The following is an 18,324-nucleotide window of genomic DNA, read 5'->3' on the forward strand; positions in this document are numbered from 1 at the left end:
AAAACTGAACTCGGAGACCTGTGAGCTCTGCTCCTTCCTCAGAGGTTTGTCACTTAAATTTAGACAGGACACAAAAACAGGAATGTATTTCTGGGGAAAATCTTGGAATGGCGTCCTGCTGGACACAGCAGCAAAGAGATGGAGGGTGCAGAGGCCCAGAGAAGTGGACTTCAGTTGCTGCAGCCCTCCCCCATCAGCTGTGCTGGTCCCAGGGGTGCTGCCATCACTCTCGGCTGAAAGCAGAGGCTGGTGAGGAGTCAGCTCCCTGGATTTCGGGGTGTCAAGTCAGGCAGTATGTGCTGAATATATTCATATGTCCCTTTAATATAATCCCACCTGAGAGCACAAGAGAGCTCCTGGAAGCCAGCAGCACCTGTGGTTTTCATCTCCTCCCCCAAAGGCCGTGTGTACTAATAAAGGACCTGGCGGTTCCTGTACCCGAGGACCCTGCTATGATACTTGGGACGAGCATCTTCACTACAGGGTTTTAAAAGAAAAAGCAAACCCTGACGCCCACGGAAGGGCAGGGCACTGCTGTCTCCTCTGCTACTCGATGTAAAGCCGTAGGTGAATTACGGGTGAGGCTGGGTGATGATTTGTGGGTCACACTGGGCACGCAGCAGGAGAAGTGCCGAGCCCGCCGACACCCCGGGGAGCGGTGCCCCCCTCCGGCGCTTTGTCCCGCTGGCTCGGCGGAGGCTCCCGGCGCTCGGATGCCTCGCCAGCCCCTCGCCCACAGCGCCGTGGGGACCCGCGGGTCTTTCCTCTCCGGGCATGGGGGACACAGGGCTCCTTGCGCGTCCCCCTCCTGCCTGGGGACACGGCCGGCAGGACAGCGGTGCCCGGGGCCGTGCCCTCCCCACGGCGGCGGCCGGGCAGGGGGCACAGGCAGCGGAGCCCCGACGGCCGGCGGGGGCGGGCGGGGGGCTGCGGAGCGTCCCGCCCCGGCGGGGCCGGCTTCGGCCGGCGGGACCACCCCCCCCGGTCCCCGCCCTCTCCTCCTCCTCCTGCTCGGCGTCTCTCCTCCCCTCGCCCGGCTCAGTCGGTCGCAGCCATGGCGGAGGGAGGAGAGGGAGAGGAGCTGCTCCGCCCGCCGCTGCCCGCCGGCGCCCCGGGCCCCAAGCGCTTGTGCTCGCGGGCCTGCCCGGCGGGGGGCCCCGGGGCCGTGCACCCCCGTCCCGGCGCGGCGGGGGCCGGCTCGGCGGGGCCGGGCGCGGGGGCCAGCGGGGCCCCTCCGGCGCTGCCCGGCTGCTGCCCCGCGGCGGCGGCGGGGCCGGCGGGGGCGGCGGGGCCGGCGGCGGCGGCGGCGGCGGGCCCGGGGGGCGGCGGCGGGGGCGGCGGGACCGGCAGCCTGCTGCAGCCCGAGTCGCTGCTGGACGCGGCGGCCAAGCGGGTGGCGGGGAGCTGGGCCTTCGAGCGGGTGGAGGGCCGCTTCCAGCGCATCCCCGAGCCCGTCCAGCGCCGCATCGTCTACTGGAGCTTTCCCCGCAGCGAGCGGCAGATCTGCATGTACTCCAGCTTCCAGCCCGGCCGCGCCGCCGCCGCCTCCTCCCCCGCCAGCGCCGCCGCGGGGGGACCCTCTGCCGCCGCCGCCCCCGCCGCGGCCGGAGAGGAGAGCCCCGCCGCCGGGCCGCCGCCGCCCGCCGCCCCCGCCGCGCCGCAGGGCGAGGGGCTGCCCTTCCGCCGCGGCATCCGCCTGCTGGAGACCGGCGCGGTGGACAACGTGCTGCAAGTCGGTGAGTGCCGGGACGGGGCCCCCGGGGACTCGTCTGTGTCCGCTCCCCCCACCCACCCCCCCCTCATCCCCTCCTCATCCCCTCCTGCACTTAAGCCTTTTGTCTGGCGCGGTTGTGGTTTGACAGGAAAATCCTGCCCCGGGGGCAGGGACTGCCGTGCGCTCCTCCGGGAAGATGCTGGCTCGGGGTTTGGGGAGGTGGGAGGGCGAGGGTCACCTCCCCCCGCCTCGGGGCTGCGTCTGCCCGGGGGTCACGGCAGCTGCCCCAGCTCGGGCGCCGTCCGTCCAGTCCGAGGGGGAAAATAAAGACCATCCTTCCTCCTCCCCCCGCCCCCTCCCTCCCCAGAGTGCCCGTCGGGGGGTTGTATGGAGGGCACACAGCCCTGCCGCCCTCCCCGACCTCTCACCCCAGGGCACCCCCACCGGCGCTCCCGCGGGGGTCCCGTCCTTCCCACCGCGAGAGGGGCTGACAATCATAATGCATCTCTCCAACAGCTCCGAGCGCTGCTCTTTGTCCTCTCCATCAGGGGCTCTCCCTGCTTGGAGCATCTTCAGGGGTGGCATCAGCCCCCGCTTTCCTCCCCCCAGCCCCTGCAGGGCCCGTCCGGCGGGGGGAGCGCTGGGGGTGACAGGCTGGGCGGACCCGCGGGTACCACCGGTGACCTGGCGGGATGCGCCTGTCGGGGACGGATGTGCACGGCCTTCTCACGCTCGTTCGGTGTCGAAGGGGCCGTGGGAATGATGATGGGAATAATGGCATCGTGTTTTCTCTCCATGGGCAGGTGGCTTTTGTGTGCGCTGGTGGAGGGGGATTGCCGGAGAGGAAATGTTCCTCTTCCCCCGTCCTTTTAGTCCCTGTCCCCATCTGAAATCCGCATATATTTAAAGAGAAACAAATTGGGGTGTTTTACATAGAATAAGCCGCTCCTCGTTGTTATTGGAAAGGATTGAAATGCGCGTTCCCATTAAAACGACATTAGGCGAGAATTTGTTTTGCAAATGCGAAATGTAAATTCATTTCGTGCCAGGGTATGGCGTGAATGAGTGAAGGGAGGGTGGTTTTTGTTGTAAGGAATGGGTAGTTCGCTCTGTTTATTTAAAGAGCCGTTCTTCCTTTTGGGGAAAAAAAAGCTGCTTAAAAAATAATAAAAATCCTATTTGGTACAGTTTACATTCAGGAGAGCATTATCAAAACATTTTCCATTTGAGATGTGAGAATAGGAGGCAGCAGAAGAATTCTCCTCCCACCTCTGAGGACATGCAGTGAAAATTCCTGAAGCACAAAAGGTTTTTCTCTGAGGATATGATTATAGCCTTTTTTTTGCCATGAATTAATATTTTGTAAGGGCTGCGTTAAGATGATTAATTATTCTGTTTAAAATACTGTGAAACTCAAAACCAAATTATTTTTTTAGAAGGAGAGGAGTAGCTCTTCAGGAACTTTAAAATTAGTGGGGAGGGAAGATAATAGCTTGGTGAGGGTGATGTTTTACTGACCTGCCCACCAAGGTGTGGATGCAGCAGGCTGACTGGGATTGGGAGACAGAGGTGATGGTTGCCAAAACCCAGGACTGGTTCGGTACAAAGGAAATTTCTTTTAGAATGAGTTTTTAAATTTATTTGTCTTTGAAACACAGCTTTGATGAGCCTTTATTCAATTCTGTGAAGGTTGTGGGTGAGCGCTGGGGTCGTGTGCCTGCAGGACACAAAGCAGAGCGGTCCCATCCCAAAGTGATGTCCAGTGCTGGTATCCAGCATTCCATCTGCCCCGACTTCCTGCTGCTGCTCTGGGCGAGCCAGAGAACAGAGAGGATGGTCCTGCTCTGGTGTTTCATGTCCCCCCTGACAAGTCTAAACTGTCTCCCCAGCTTTGAAACCAGAGCTCATGCTCATTGTCCTCCGAGCCGTCAGCGTTTTAGATGAAGCAGCACGTTCTGGAAGCGCTCGCCGCAAAGTCGGTGGGTGATTTATCTCCTGTTTTCACAGCCCAAAAGGGGCGTGCGGGATGCTCGCCATGGGAATTTGCCTTTGGAGCTGGGAGGGGGAAGGTTTGGCTCTTGGCTGTAGCGTGGCTCCTCTTCACATGGCTGTGGGTGGGTGACGTGGGGTCAGACACCTCTGTTTTTGTCCCAGGAGCAGCCACGTCACAGCAGTGCCTTGCAGCCCTCAGTTGGAGGAGGAAAATTTACATCAAACAAAAGGCTGTGAAGGGCTGCGTGTTTATAGACAGGAGGCAAAGCTGAGATGTCCTCTGCCAACTTTCCACATCCATCCTGTGGATGCCTCTGGAAGGTGAGGTGGAAGAGCTCCAGCCACCAGAGACACAAACACTTTGTGACTGCGTGTGTGTGTTTGCAATTAAGATAGGAACTTGGGAACCATTAGGTCTTGGAAAAAAATAAAACTCCAACCCTGGCTTCCTTGATGCTCTCCAGCACTAAATCAAAACTACTGTTCCCCTCTAAGGATCCCTTTAACGGACACCACCGGCTCCCGGCGCCATGACCTGAGGTTTGCACAGTTGAGATTTGCTGTTAATAAAGATCAGATGTTTATACAGTTGTGTTTCTGACTCAGACCTGTGAAAAAATAGGGATAGTACAGATGTGAAATTCTTTCTCTGTGTGGTTGGAAAAATCCTTTTGAAAAATTGAAAGACAGAATCCAGGAGGAATGACCTTCTGGCAATGGAGGATGGTGTGGAGGGGTGAGGGTTGTGCTCATGGGCACAAAGTGCTTCAGGCTTTGCCTCCTTCGTGCTTACAAAGCTGGCTGGTCTGAAAAAAACATATATGCCACATTATCAACCAATAATTCCTTCATGCTTAGTAAAACTTAAACGAGGCTTAAACCCTGATCTCACTGGAGTCATTAAATTGATTTTTTTTTTTCCCCTGCTCAAAGAAAGATCTTGGATGTTGAACACAGGCATCTTTGTCTTCTTAAAAACTGCTTTATTATTATGTGTACAGATCCCGTCTTTGTGTGTGTGTGGTGTGTGGGTTTTTTTTCTTTTAATTTTTAGACAAATGACAAAAGCATGCAGGAAAGGAATGCAGAAATGCCAGGCTTAATATAAAGCATGCAACTGCACTGCATGCCGGGAATCCTAAAGGATACAAAACCTTTAACGACAGCGGTTAATTTTTAACAAGTTCACTTGCATAAATATTTATGAACAAAAGTTTTTGCACTATTATCTCTTGGGTTTTCAGAGAGAGAAAAGACCTTTGCTGGATTTTGACAGTAAGCTGTGATCTGGCAGAACAAATTCATGTTTCTCGCCTGCGCTCCCCAGTATGGTATAATATGGTTTGCCCTCGAGTCATCTCGGATGCTGATGGGTGGGCAAGTGTCCTGGGTGATTTTAGGGGGGAATTCTCCTTTTTCATTGGCTTTACAATTACTTATGAGAGGAAGCATCGAGCTTTGTGTTGTTCTTTGGATTGTAACCAGCCGCTTAGGAACCTACACGGTATGTGCTCCTTACCCACAGATAAGCCTTTGTGCCCCGATGGGAAGGTATGCGGTCCAGCCATAAGTACATAGGCAGAATTTACTTTTGCTGTTAGAATAACAATGAAGCAGGGCTTTAAAATGCCCTGGCTTTGTAAACACTTGGAGGGAGCCTGTTTCTTTCAAACCTGCAATTAATTCTGGATATTTTATCCGATGCTTTGTAGGTCAGTCATGAGTATCTTCCCATGTTTCTTAGTTGGTATCTATGCTGGACATGTAGGTGCAGAGGATTTTCTAACCTTGCTTCAACAGCCTTCTGACTGGGCAGAGGTTGAATAAGACCTGATACCTGTAAATGCATTTTAGTTGGAGAAGTTCAGATTTGGAAGCTTTTTATTACACTTAAGTTTTCAGCTTGTGTTGGTGTATGTTTGTAATGATGCCTGTTGAAATGTAGCTTCAGAGGTAAAAATACTGATGAGTTCCAGTGTGGTTGAAACCACTTCTGGGTTTTTTTTCAAAACTATTTTTAGGTTTTAAGCTGCTTTTTTTCTTCACCCCTAAAAATGCTCACTTTTAGGCAAGCATTTGGTTTCCTGCCCCTGTGACGTGGTCAGAGCAGAGTCTAAATTTATATCCAGTGGTGTGTTGCTTTATAGAGCTGTTTATTTTGGGGAAAACACTTTGATGGGGCTCTCTAGGGCGAATTGTGGTTGCTTTTGTTTTGTGTAAAGATTGGTCTCCTCCTGGGTCTGGGTTTAAAGCTGTATCCGGCAGGAGCAGGTTTGGAAGGAACGCCAGGGGATGTGAAAGGTTTTTTCAGGTTAAATCCTGGTGTCCGGTGTCTGAGTGCTACCGCGGGAGTTTAATTTTTCTGTATCCTTTTGGGTTTTGTGTGGGATGCTTGTTGTACAACATGTATCCAATTTGCTAATTAATTTTTACTTTGTTTTTCTTTACGGGTAGATTACTCCATCCTACCCTATGTATTAAAATACTTTAAACCACATAAAAGGAGCTGGCAGAGGTTCATTAGCCCTATCATGATGGAAACTCTTGTACATTTTGAATATACATTAAGCTCTTTAAGTTTCTAATTATCTTTTTCTTAACATATATAATTAAAACAAAGCGTTATTAGGCATTAGAACTTATGATCTGTTTATTGCTGCTCTCTCATAGGTGAGATATTTCTTGAGCCTGTTCTGGACTGTATTATAGAAACTGAAAAAGAAGATGATGAAAACCACCAGAATTTCTTGCTGGTAGTGCAGGGAGAGCTGGGATGACAGCCGGAATTTTAACCTTTTATTTTTAGCAGATTTATTTATTGGCTTTCGAGCCTTTTTCAAAGAGTATAAACAGATCCTCTGAGGCTGGGATGTCTTTTGAACTAGGTGGTTAATTAAATGATACTAACTTAGAGGCCAGAGACCTGAAAAATAAAATATTTAGTGTTGGCTTTAAGACTAAATAGGTTTGAAACATTTTTCAGAGTATGAGTCCTAGTTTCTGGCTTGAGCTGGCAACAGGAGTTTGTTCTCAGCTCACCTGTGCTTTATTGAGCTTAGTCTTCAGCTTCCAAGTTGCGTGTCATTGACAGCAGATTTTAATTTTGCTCACATTAGAGAGAATATTTTAGGAAATATTTAACTGTGCTAAAACTGCAATAACATAAACCACATGTGCCTGCTTGCTTTGTTTTTGAAGCTTTGTGTGAGGGAATGTGCTTTGCTGTTATTTGACGCTCCCTTTGATGTTAGATGTTTTATGATTAGTCCCTCAAACCTCAGATAGGACTTTTGGAAAACTTAAATGAGCTTGTCTATCTGATAGCTCTGTAAAGTCACATTCGGCTGTGAATTGTCTTGTGGTGTGTCAGCTTTTAATTTTCTTTGAAAAGAAAAAAGTTTTAAAACAGTAATCTTGGTAGTATTAAGATGGAAGAGTTTGTGGGCTTATATATTTCTTTAGCCTATATTGGAAGCTCATCCTGGAGGAGGACCTGGTCCACGGGGGGATGGGGTCCTTGGTGGTTCTGGGGTTATGTCCTGCTCCCCTTTCCCAGTGGGAGATCTGCTCCCCTCTGGGATTAGCTCAGATGAATGGCATGGCCAACCTTGTGCTTGTATTTATTTTCCAGGGGTTTTGCATTTAGGTAACATGGACAGCTTTGTGTTTAGTAGTGATGTTGGTTTTCCCCTGCTGCTCTTGAGGCTGGAGTAGCTCATGTGGGTGAGGAGCTGGGTGTGGTTTTTTGGGGGAGCAGCACCTCTTCACCCTCTCAAGGCAGCATCAAACATACAGTAGGACATAACACAAGTTCATTTTTAGCACCCTCAAGATACTCACTCTCAAGGTGGCCAGGCCTGGGGATTTTCAGTGTGAGGCCAAGGCTTGTTGCTGTGTGGTGCTACTTTGTGCTTGAAGTGAGTGAATTTTCTTCAGGGGCTGGTGGAGTTGTGCTGTTTCTCCCAGGGGTGTGAGGCTTTGGCTTTGCTCCTCTGGACACTCTCTGAGGAGGTGAACTCGTGTAGTGTCCTGGGTCAGATGGTGGGGAAGGAGCCTTTGCTTTTCAGGGCTTGTTTCTGCTGCTGGGGCAGTGCAGGACACCTGGACAGGTGGGTGCTGGGATGGCCTCCTGGCTTTGCTCAGCAGGACTCAGGTGATGGTTGAACCTGTGCTTCTCTGTCAGTCTTTCCATCTGGGGCTGATGGCAGTGACCTTATTTTGCAAGGAGATGGAGATGTGGAATATCTTGAGGGTGTTAAAAATGAACTTGTGGTACATCCTACTGTATGTTGGATGCTGCCTTGAACAGGTTGTGACATGGTATTGTCATAGTCCTGGTCTTCTGGGGATGAGAGTAGGGGAGGAAAGTGACTCCTCTGGGTAACTGGTTCCTGCCTCTGCTGAGCCTTCACTTTCTCTGGCATCAGCATCAATAGAAATTGATCTGTTTTCTGATGAAAACAGAAACTCAAAGACACCAAACCTTGGCTGTGCTACTAAGTGCAATAGGACAAATCTAGCGTCTGGAGCCAGGATGTGGAATGGTGCTGGGGAGTTCTCCTTGTCTGCCCACAGAGCTGCCAAGGCCTTGGAGATGTCCTCCACACTCAGGAGAGAAGTGCTGACCCCATTTCATTTTTTCACCTGTATTCACAAGGGTTTGATACATGGGCTTGACTCCCAGGTTCTTTTGTGCCTTTGCAAGAGGAGTTGGGAAAGGTCCTGATAACATCTCACAGAGGAGACACAGGTCCTTCAAAACTCCTTTTTGGGGGATGTGGGAAGGAAAGCATCTTCATGGTTTTACAATAAAATGCCCCAGAAGTATAATTCAGTCTTCTTTCTTTTCTTTTAATCCTGATGTTTAAATATGAATAGATTCTACTTGGTTGGTGTGGTGGGTGTTTTATTAAATGCTGAGGATTCACCTGTGCACGACACCACCACATTTCTCTCAAAATGGATTTTCTAGCGCTGCGTTTTAAGAGCATTTGCTTTTTTGTCTCAAGCTTACGGCTTAGGATTTTGTGCAGGATTGAGGTTAGTCCTTGCAAAATGGTGCATTTAAAGTAATGCACAAATTAATAAAACCCTGAGCTTTTACTTGTCGCATTGTAGGTGCGTGTTGCCAGGGATTTTTCTTTTCTTTTTTTTTTTTTCTCATTAAAAACAAAGACATGAATGTGCTTAGGAAGCAGATCTGCTGGGATGCCAGTTTGGAAGGGTTGCATGTGGATATATTGGTCCAGCTTGTTGTCTGCAAATGTCGTGCTGCTGTCGCCCCAGGTTAAAATGGGGCAGGGGGGTCTGTGTCCCCCTTGCCATGCTCTGCTTGTCACTGATGCCCATAATGAGCTGCCTGCACCTTCACCACCCAGCTCGTTTGACCGGGGCTGCTAATCATTATTGAGCTTTGCTCAGCAGGATGCAGCGTGGTATCTGCCTGGCTGCTGTCCTTGCACCTGGAGACGGTGCCCGTGTCCCGCAGCTGCTGCAGCCGGGGGATTCCCCGTGGGAACGCTGGAGGCTTGGTGTCTGGGACCTTGGTGAGGTCAGGGCAGGCTGTGCCCCTGTTCTGGGTGCTGACCAGTAGCCCTGGCCTCTGTCCTTTGACTGATACCAGCATGTGAGTGACTGCTTTGGGACGCCAGTCACAGCCATTCCTTGTTGTTGGTGCTGCGTGGTGTTTAAAGGCTGGGGTGGCTGGAGATACTTTGTCCTGCACCTTGTGTGGTTGCCTTGATGAAGATGAGTGCCCTGTCAAAGGAGTGGCGAAGCAACAAATGGTTCCCGAGATAAATAAAATTTCCATTAATGAACTACAATGGCTTTGGATGCCAAATTAAAAGAAGTGTGTCTGGAGGATGAAAAATAAATGCATTTTCTGTCTCACTCACTAATTCTCATCTCTTTTGATTTTCTTTATCATCAGAAAGACATTTTTAATTTTTTTTAAAGCTGGTTGTGTTTATTTTGGTAACAGTTCATTGGCTGCTCTGTGTACAGAAGCTTTCTCTTGAAAGTACTGAAACTATATTAAAAGTGCTTTTGGCTGTCATCTTTTATTTTGCTTCTCCTTCGTTCTTTTCCCAAAGCTGGGTCGTTGCTATATCAAATGCTCTGAAACTGTCTGGTAGCGTTTTCCCTGCGGTGCTCCGTATAAACTGGAAATAAAAAGGGAAGAAATTGCAGGATTTGGATTTCTGCAGCTTTTTTCCCCCCTCTGTGTGTGCGTGTGTGTGTCCCATTGAAGTCTGAGCAGCTGTCTCCATCCCCACAGCCCGCTGATGGCATGCACGGATCTGCTTCTTGTGATTAAAAGGAGCAATAAGACCCCAGTGTTCAGAGGGGGGCTGGGAGGTGAGTGAGCACTCAGGGGACAGTGGGTCTTTCCTCCTGCCTGCCCCTGCCTGCTTGGCCCAGTGACCAAAGGAGCTGGAACCCCTGTGCTCGTCCCTGCAGCCTTGTGGCTTTACATCCCAGCGAAGGAAGCATCCCTTGCCATTGGTGGTGGCCGTCCTGCTGCAGCATCTCCACCCTGGGGTGGACTCCTTCATCCTGCACCAGCGACCTGCAGAGGCCCCGGTGGTTTTTATTCTATTCTGAGGGTGTCAAAACATTTCGGTGGTGCTGCAGCCGCTCACTACCGGCGTGCTTTGAAAAATACCCAGCAACTGTCAAGCATCTGTCTGTGAAGGGGGAGGAAATCCCCCCCCCGTTATTATTTTCTCCCGATTGTCCTCGCTTGGTGTGGCTTTGGCTATTATGGGTTTGTAAAATAGAACTATATATGACCTTTTATCTTACAAGAAATAGGTTAAGCCATTTTTAAAGAAAGTGGTGGAGTCAGCAGTGCTGCTAAGGAGCTGCTTTCGCATGGTTGATAGGCTGTGAAGCCGCTCAATGGACTTTGGTTTCAGAGACAATATCTGTTTAAATTAATCTTTGTCAGATACATGCCACTGCAGACAATTCAAATTCCATTTGCTTTCTGATCTCATAACAAAAAAGCACCTTACACTGGTTCTTTTATCGGAAAATTAACTTTTGTCTGTGTGTCCTGGAAACAGGGGTGGCATAAAATCTAGTTAAAAGGCTCTGTTATAGGAGGATTCTGTTTCTTTGTACAAGGCAGACTTTTTTTTCCCCTTCTTTCCCCTGCGTGCATTTAAAAAGAAGACGAGTGTTTGAGATAGATTAAGGAGAATGCCAGCAGATGGACCGATTCTGTTGTTGCTGCTGGCAACCATCTAAGCAGCCATTTTGAACAATGCTGATACCAGGGTACTGATAACACAAAGATGAGGATGGGATAAATATCCAGCTAGTCCCTTTCTCCCCGCCTGCTCCTCCTCCCTCCCTTTCACGCCGCTGCTGCAGCCCTGTTATTAGAGAACCCGATTGTTTCCAGAGAAATGCTTCATCCTCTTAGCTGGGCTGGTGGATGTCTAGTGTTGCTTATCTCCTTGATTTTCCTTATGGTTGGTGGAGATGTTGGCAGATCAGCTTCTTCCAGGAGTGCCCACAGCATTGGTCCTGAGCAGGATGGGATGTACATTTGGGTGTTTTGCAGTAGCAATGCTCTTTTCCCTGCCCCAGTAAAGCATGGGGTGGTTGGTCCTTCCCTTATAAGTGGAGACAGTTTCCTTCCATCCTTTTGCACGTTTTTTGTGCTTAATTACAAGGTGGGGGGCATTGAGATTGAGATCTCCTTTATGCCAAAGCAATTAGCGTGGAGCAGTGATTGCAAATTGAGAGAATCCCCATTGCCTGGTCTCCCTATCCCTTTCTCCCACTTATGGTGTTGTCTGGCTCTTGGGTATCTGGGTCATGTTCATCTCCTGGCCCTGCTGCTCTTGGAGTTTCTTAAGGTCAGCACCACTGTCTCTTTGGCCTGCTGGATTTTTGACGCTGGAATTGGTGGCCTTCTGTCTCTCTCTCTGATTTCCCAGCTCCAAGGAAATAACCCTCTAACTAATGAAGAAAACCCAACCAAGCTTCATCTTTTCCTGGCAATCAACAGAAAGGCTGGTTTGTGTTTTGCAGTTGGGCAGGATGAGCACAGGGCTGTTCTGGGAAACCTACTGGGCTTTGCCCTGAGCTCAGTGTGGTGTAACATGGTCCTGAATATGGGATCTGGAGACTAGTCAGAGAATGCTGTGTAGTCCTTAATTGTTCCTGGAGCTTAAGGTGGGCAGCAATAAGCTGATGTGTTCCTCTTGTCTTGCCCAGGTCTGCTCACCATGGGCTGAAACTTTCATGGGCTGAAATGTTGGCCTTGTAGCACCTCTGAGAACTTTGGGTGAGGCAATGCTCCAACTGCAGCTTTTGGTCCAGTTAAAACTTCTTTGGGGTTAAAAAATGTACAGATAAGTCTCAAATCTATATAGAATAGAATCATGGAACATATATCTAATTATACACAGTAGATGGAACTTTGCTGTAAAGCAGCAGATGTAAGGATTTAAAAAAGGAGCTGGGCAAGCATTTTATGGTTTCCCTTTTTAATTTGTCCCTTGTGTCTGGTATGTTTGAGGCAAAAGTTACTTTTTTTTTCTTCCTGTTGGGAAGTAACTTTTCTTGTATTGAGTCTCCCCTCTTTTAAGCCTGCCTTATTTGATTTGTAAGATGTGGACTTGCCATATTTCAGATAGTTGCTAAAACAAGGAGCATCTGGCCTGAAAGTAGAAAATCGGGCTGTAAATTCCACTTGGAAATGTTGTCATGGTGTGTTGGGAAGTTGTTGAGGTCAGCTGAGCTCTCTAAAGACTTGGACTGAGAAACTGAGGGTCTCACTAGATTGTCTGTCTTTGAGGTTAACTGGCATCACTGACAGATGCTTTCAGTGCACTCAGAAGACTCCAGTCCCAGTGTCATCCCCAGCCACCTCCTTTTGTGGCTTCTGCCATGCTGCTTCACCTTGACTGGCCTCCTGCTGCATTAGGAGATGATTTCTGGAGACTGGAAAATGGGTGAGGGAAGAAGTGCCTGTTTTAAGCAGATACTTCTAAGAAAGGTGATGAGTGGGACAATGGGGTGTGCTCTTCTGTCCCTTTGGCTCATGATGAGGTCAGATCTCAAAAGCTCTGGCAGGTTTTGGCGGAGAGGAACTGCCACCAGTGTATGACAAAGCATGATGGTGAACTCAGGTGGCTTCTGGTGAGCTGCTTCTGCTCACTTGGTGCCTCTGTGGAAAACGTTACTCACCAACGACAGGCACAAAGCAAGTGTTTGTGAGGATGACCAAGAATGAGCAGTGGGATTTAAAGTAATTTTAAGCTACGCCTTCAGAAATGGCACAGAGTGGAGCTTAGCCCTGTTTTTCCCCTGAACCCCTGGATGACAGGGAAAGATACATTGCTTCCCCTTTGTAGACCTCTCTTCATCTCCTGCTTCTCTTGAATTTGACTCAGTCTGCTGTAGCTTCAAGGGACCCATCCCACTACATAACGTTCAGGTTCTTTGGCTAACTCTCCTCAGGAGTGCTTGATAGCAGCCAGCTTTTTTGAGATTGAGGAGTGTGTTCAGTGGTTTATGAGGCTGCTGATTTCGGCCTGACCGTGTTGTTGGGGGCATATGGAAAGAGTGAATATCTTCAGCTGCATCACTGTCCACTTTAAATCACAGTCCTCATACGGCCCAAGCATCCATTATCTCTAAAAGTCATTGCAGTGGCATGGTTTGAAAGGTTCCCATGTGCTGTGCTTTGCTTGAGCTGGAAGTTATTTGCCAGTGGCTTGCAGTGGACTGCCTTCTCTGTGGGGAATCTCAGAGGCAGAAGGGAACTGAAGTGTTTTACAACTGATGCTGTACTTGCTGGGAAAGGGTGCAGAGTGAAATTTTGCTCTGTTACCTTTCTGTCTGTGTTGTGATAAAAATTTGCTGTGACTCAAGCTATGAAAAATCATAAAAACTTAGTAAAACTAGACAGGATAAAGATTAATGATTAGTTGTTTCTAGTCATGGCACAGCTTCTCAACTTTCCCTATAGAAAAGAGGGATGTGGAAGAATGACTTAATGGGGACTGATACTTTCCATGAACGATACATCCCCAGGCACAGAGCACTGGTGATGTTTTCTCTTGCTTGCCTGGTTTTTGGCTTGTTTCTGGTGGCTCTCAGCTCAGCCGAGAACCTGTGGGAAGGCCTGATGCCTAAAAGGGTTTTTTTCCCCCACCTGTCCTCCTACCCACACAGAGGTAGGCCACACCAAGGTTTCCTGGGCTGTGAGGTTTGATGAACCATTAACCTAAAAATGCCCTGAGTAGGGAGAAAATGTTTCCAAGGTCTAAAAATCTTGCAGCGCTTCTGAAGTGGGAATGGGAGCTGTGGTTTGCCTAAGCAACTTTTTGTGCTCCTGGCTGTGCTGTGGGCTGGCTCTGCTTTGTGGGTGCAAGGGTATGTTTGGGATCTTGCTGAGATGGGAAGGCAACCCTCCAGGGCTGGGTCAGCCAGAGGGGCTGCCTTCCAAGCAGATGTCCTTTTGGCGTGAGGCTCAGCAGGTTTAAGACAGGATGTCCCTATACTCCAGAGAGCTGAAAGTATTGAAATAAGTAACAGGCTGGGAATGTCTGAATCCAGTTATGAATTCCTGGGGAAGAGGATTTGGCAATGGCAGGATGTCTTGTGGGCAGGCTCTGCATTGTGGATGGGGGACACACCTCGCTGTCCCGTGGGCTCTGCTGGGAGCCAGGCACTGTCAGGACAGCTTGGCTGCATGAGCCCCTTCCCCTTCAGGACAGTGCCAGTCCAATTCCAGTGCTGAAGGAGACCACTGCCCTTCTCGTCCATTGCTGCTTCTGTTGTTGAATGAGGGGAGAAGCAACTCACTGTAAAAGTGGGGACTGTGGTGTCAGCCAGACATGGCTGTGTGGGGCTGCAGTTGTTCAGCTGTGGTGGGGTGGCACAGTGAAATATGGGTGAGGTGGCTCTGGGGGTGGCCCAGGGGATGACCTGGTGGCTGTGCCTTGTGTGAAACTGGAAGATGAGGCTGCCTGGGGAGGTGGGCACAGGAACACCCAGATGGGGGGAGGTTGGTTTTACTCCAGAGCTGTGTTAGTGGCTGGGACTTGGAGCCTGTCTGTCATTGAGTCCCAGTGGTCACATTCCTGAGGGCTTTCCTAGAGCTGCCTCAACAGCACGGGTGACGCTGCAGCTCAGGAAGGAGCTGTGACAGCAGGATCCTGACCCTATTTTCATAAATAGTAACAGCATCTCTAAAGGCTTCGAGGGCTTGGTTGGGAACAGAACGGCTGGGTTCCCCTGTGTCTGGCAGTGGTCAGCAGCAGATGCTTGGGGAGGAGATTAAGAAGCAGGGCTGGAGCAGAGGGATGCTTCCCTGGTGTGAGCAGTCGCTCCAGCCAGAGGGCTGCCCTGGCCCTCGGCTGCAATGTGAATGCATTAGGAGATGGTTTGTGACAGCAGCCCTGGCCCCATATCTCCTGAAGCACTGGGATTATCCCTGAGTCTCCTCCGGGCGTAGCATCCCTGCTGTGGGTATCAGGATGGCCCTCCCTGGCAGGGACTGCTGGCACTGCTCTGGGAGGCAGCAGTGATGCAGCCACTGGTGGGGCTAAAGAGGCTTTTGGAGAGACCAGCACTTCTTCACCCCACTTCGATGCCATCCTGGATCTGCAGGCTGATGCTTGGGAGAGGAAGCAAAGCTATTAAGAGATGCGGAATTAACAGGGTGTGAGGAATGTGTAGTAAAAAAACATACAGTCTCTATTCTTTTCCTTTCTCATCACAATCTTCTTGCTGGTTTGACTTTGCTAAATATTTTAGCGCTTCTCTAATTGTAGGACAAGTTAAATTCCCTGTGCTAATATTTGAACAGGGTTAGCGGTCTGGAGGCAGCTGCAACTCTCTGAAGGGCTGCCTCCTCTCGGGGTGTCTGCTGTGTGTCTGGCCCTCTCTGAGACACCCAAGGTTATCCGTTGAGGAATAACCCCTAGTGTGGAGATATTTGTTGGAAAGAAGCAGAGCTCTTCAGCCTCCTGGTTGCAACTTTTAAGTATGTGGCTTGTTTGCTGTGGGCTGCAGTAGAATTTGTAGGTTGCTATGGAAGATGTGTCCAGAGGATGTCCCATGGAATGCTTTGGATGGAAGAGCTGCTGCTTGGAAGCTCCTGACACCAAGTCTGTGAGATCTCTTTGCCTCATGGGTTTTGGACAGCATTACTGTATTTGGAACATGCAGCTGCTGTCAGGAGGTTGGGTGAAAGGTTTTCCTTGGAGCTCAAGAGAAAGTGTTTATTCTTTAAAAGGGTAACTTAGGGTGAGAGAGAAAGAAAGAGAAGCAGCCTAATCTTGCAATTTAAATATATTTAAAGTTTCCTTCTGTTTAAGTTTGCTTCCTAGCCTTGATCAGAAGGAAATGCTGTTAGCTACAGAGTAAATCGAGGGCACCCTTATCTGTGCAAGATAAATTACTATTGTTTAGGAAAGACACTCCAGGGATTGAAGAATTTAATTAAATACACAGGGATTATGAATATGCATGTAAATTAGACAATCTAGATATGACATGGCTACAACTGCAGGGAATTGTTCGAACTTAAAAGTGTAATCATTCTTTTTATCGGGATGTGGGGATGGGTAACAAATGAGAAGATTCCCTTTCCCATTTGCCTCTGCCTCGGCCGGTCTCAGGTCATTAAGCAGTGGGAATTACCCGTCGCGGATCAGCCCTGCACAAGCCCGCAGAGATGATGTGCTGGAGCCTTTCTCCACCCTAATGAGCCTCTGCGGGAGCTGAGGGAGAAATGGGGGGTTGTGGTGAGGGGCTGCCACTGCCATGACCCAGATAAGGGGTTTGGGAGGGTGGGGGATGTGGTTTGCCTTCTGCTGAGACAGGGGAGGAGAGTGCTGTGGGCAGGGTGCAGGCTGCAGCCTTGCTGCTGCATCTCCTGCTACCTTCCCCGCAAGGAACAATCCTCTCCAAAGGCATGGAAAGATATATACTGTGGTTTCAGAGTGTCTTCCGAAAAAATCGTGGGGCTAGGGAGTGCAAATATTGACTGGTCGGCTTTTCTGCCTTTTTCTGGAGGTTTTACAGCCGTGCCCCCCTCCAGCGTGATCACTGCTGTCTAGAAAGCAGTATGGAAAGAGCAAAATTGTTTTTTAGAGACTAAGATCAGTGTCAACAAGAGAGGCAAGATTGAAATATTTCTTAAAAGTCGAGACACCTGAGGAATTTAAAATGAAATGTGGGAACGTGCTCTTGCTGCCCTCCCTGCCAGGTCTGGGCTCTTTGTAGCATCCTGCTGATGTGCTGAGCCGAGGCAGGTTCTTCAAAGGACATTAACTGCAGTATATGGTGCTGCCTTGAATGTGTTTAATTTGCAACTCTTAGAGGTGACATCTAATAACAATGCAGGGAAATATTTTTCTTTTTTTCCCCTGTGTCTCCTTTGTTTGACTTCACCTCCATCCGCTCGGTTTCATTGTTCTGCTAAAATCAGATCTCTCTCTAGTTTGAGTCCAGGACCTGCAGGTGAAGAAATAAATTGCTACAAGCCCCCCAGTCTGTGAGTTATTTGTAATTTTTAAAATAGGCAGCAAAATGTGGACATGATCTGACTTTGAACTTGACTTGTCTTAAAAAAAAAATAATAAAGGAGAGGCTGAATCTTGACTGGCTGCTTTCCTTCACCTTCCAGTTTTTTGCTTTTCAGCTGGCCAGAGCTGGATGAGATGGATCTGCTGTGATGGCAGATCCCCATCGAGACCCCCAGGAGCCAGGGGCAGAGCTGAGCCCTTGGATGGATTCCCTGGGGAACTGGGGGTGATCTGTAGGGCCAGACCCAGGTCTGCTCTGGGTCACCCCTTCACGGGTGGAGCATCAGCTTCTGTCACCTCCTCCACCCCCATCGAATTGAGGGCTTATGGTAATCAGGAGCTCAGTCCTGTCCTGTTTGAGCCACGTGGGAACAATTCCTATTTATCACTTTGAAAAGTGGTTGGTTTTCCAGCCCTTGGCTCACGGGTTCTGATTAAAAAACAAGGAAAGAAACCCCCCACATCTGACAATGTGAAATATTTAAAGCCTCCACAATGCACATTTTTTTCACAAACCTTAGAAGACTTACTTTTCATTTTTGTCAAGGAAAAATATAATAGGAGAATATTTGTATGGGTGCACAAGTGCATAGAGAGAGATTTGAACCTTTGTAGTAAAGTATTTCTAATAAAAATTTAATGTCCTCAAGACAGTGTTATGGCAGCTCATTACTACTAAAGGTCATTTGAAGAGTATTGATCCTAAATGTTACAGCCGAATGTAAACTTTGACTGTTACAGTTATTAATGTGTATTTATGATCTATGGGATATGTGTAAAGGGAAAATGAGAATCTAACGGTGTGGTGAGCTCATTTGCTTCAGGATTGCCAAAGGCTGAGTTCATGCAATTCACCTCGGTTTTAAGCATGTCTGTCATCTTTGTGTTACATGGATTGAATCTTATTTATTTTTATTTTTTTAGCTGGAAAAATCCTTTAGTCCTGCCCTAGAAAAGGAATGTGTTCTTGAATTTTTGGTCATGCCCATGACACAGCTTGAGCTTTGTATCTGTGCCTAAATGTATATTGGGGAGCAGTGTTTTGCATTCAGGTTCCAT

At 49.1% G+C, this 18,324-nt stretch overlaps 1 protein-coding gene across 1 annotated transcript in view; it reads left to right on the top strand.

Moving 5' to 3' along the window:
- Positions 1-1,054: 1,054 nt before the first annotated feature.
- Positions 1,055-18,324, top strand: part of ZSWIM5 (zinc finger SWIM-type containing 5) — a gene marked incomplete at its 5' end in the record, with an annotated part of 95,329 nt that continues 78,059 nt past the window's right edge. Inside the window, one exon of the mRNA XM_083867483.1 lies at positions 1,055-1,736. Coding sequence (XP_083723609.1) covers positions 1,055-1,736 — 682 coding nt within the window. The remainder of the gene's footprint in view (positions 1,737-18,324) is intronic.

The sequence above is a fragment of the Zosterops lateralis genome, assembly GCF_965231275.1.
Source record: "Zosterops lateralis genome assembly, chromosome: 9".
Lineage (NCBI taxonomy): Eukaryota > Metazoa > Chordata > Aves > Passeriformes > Zosteropidae > Zosterops > Zosterops lateralis.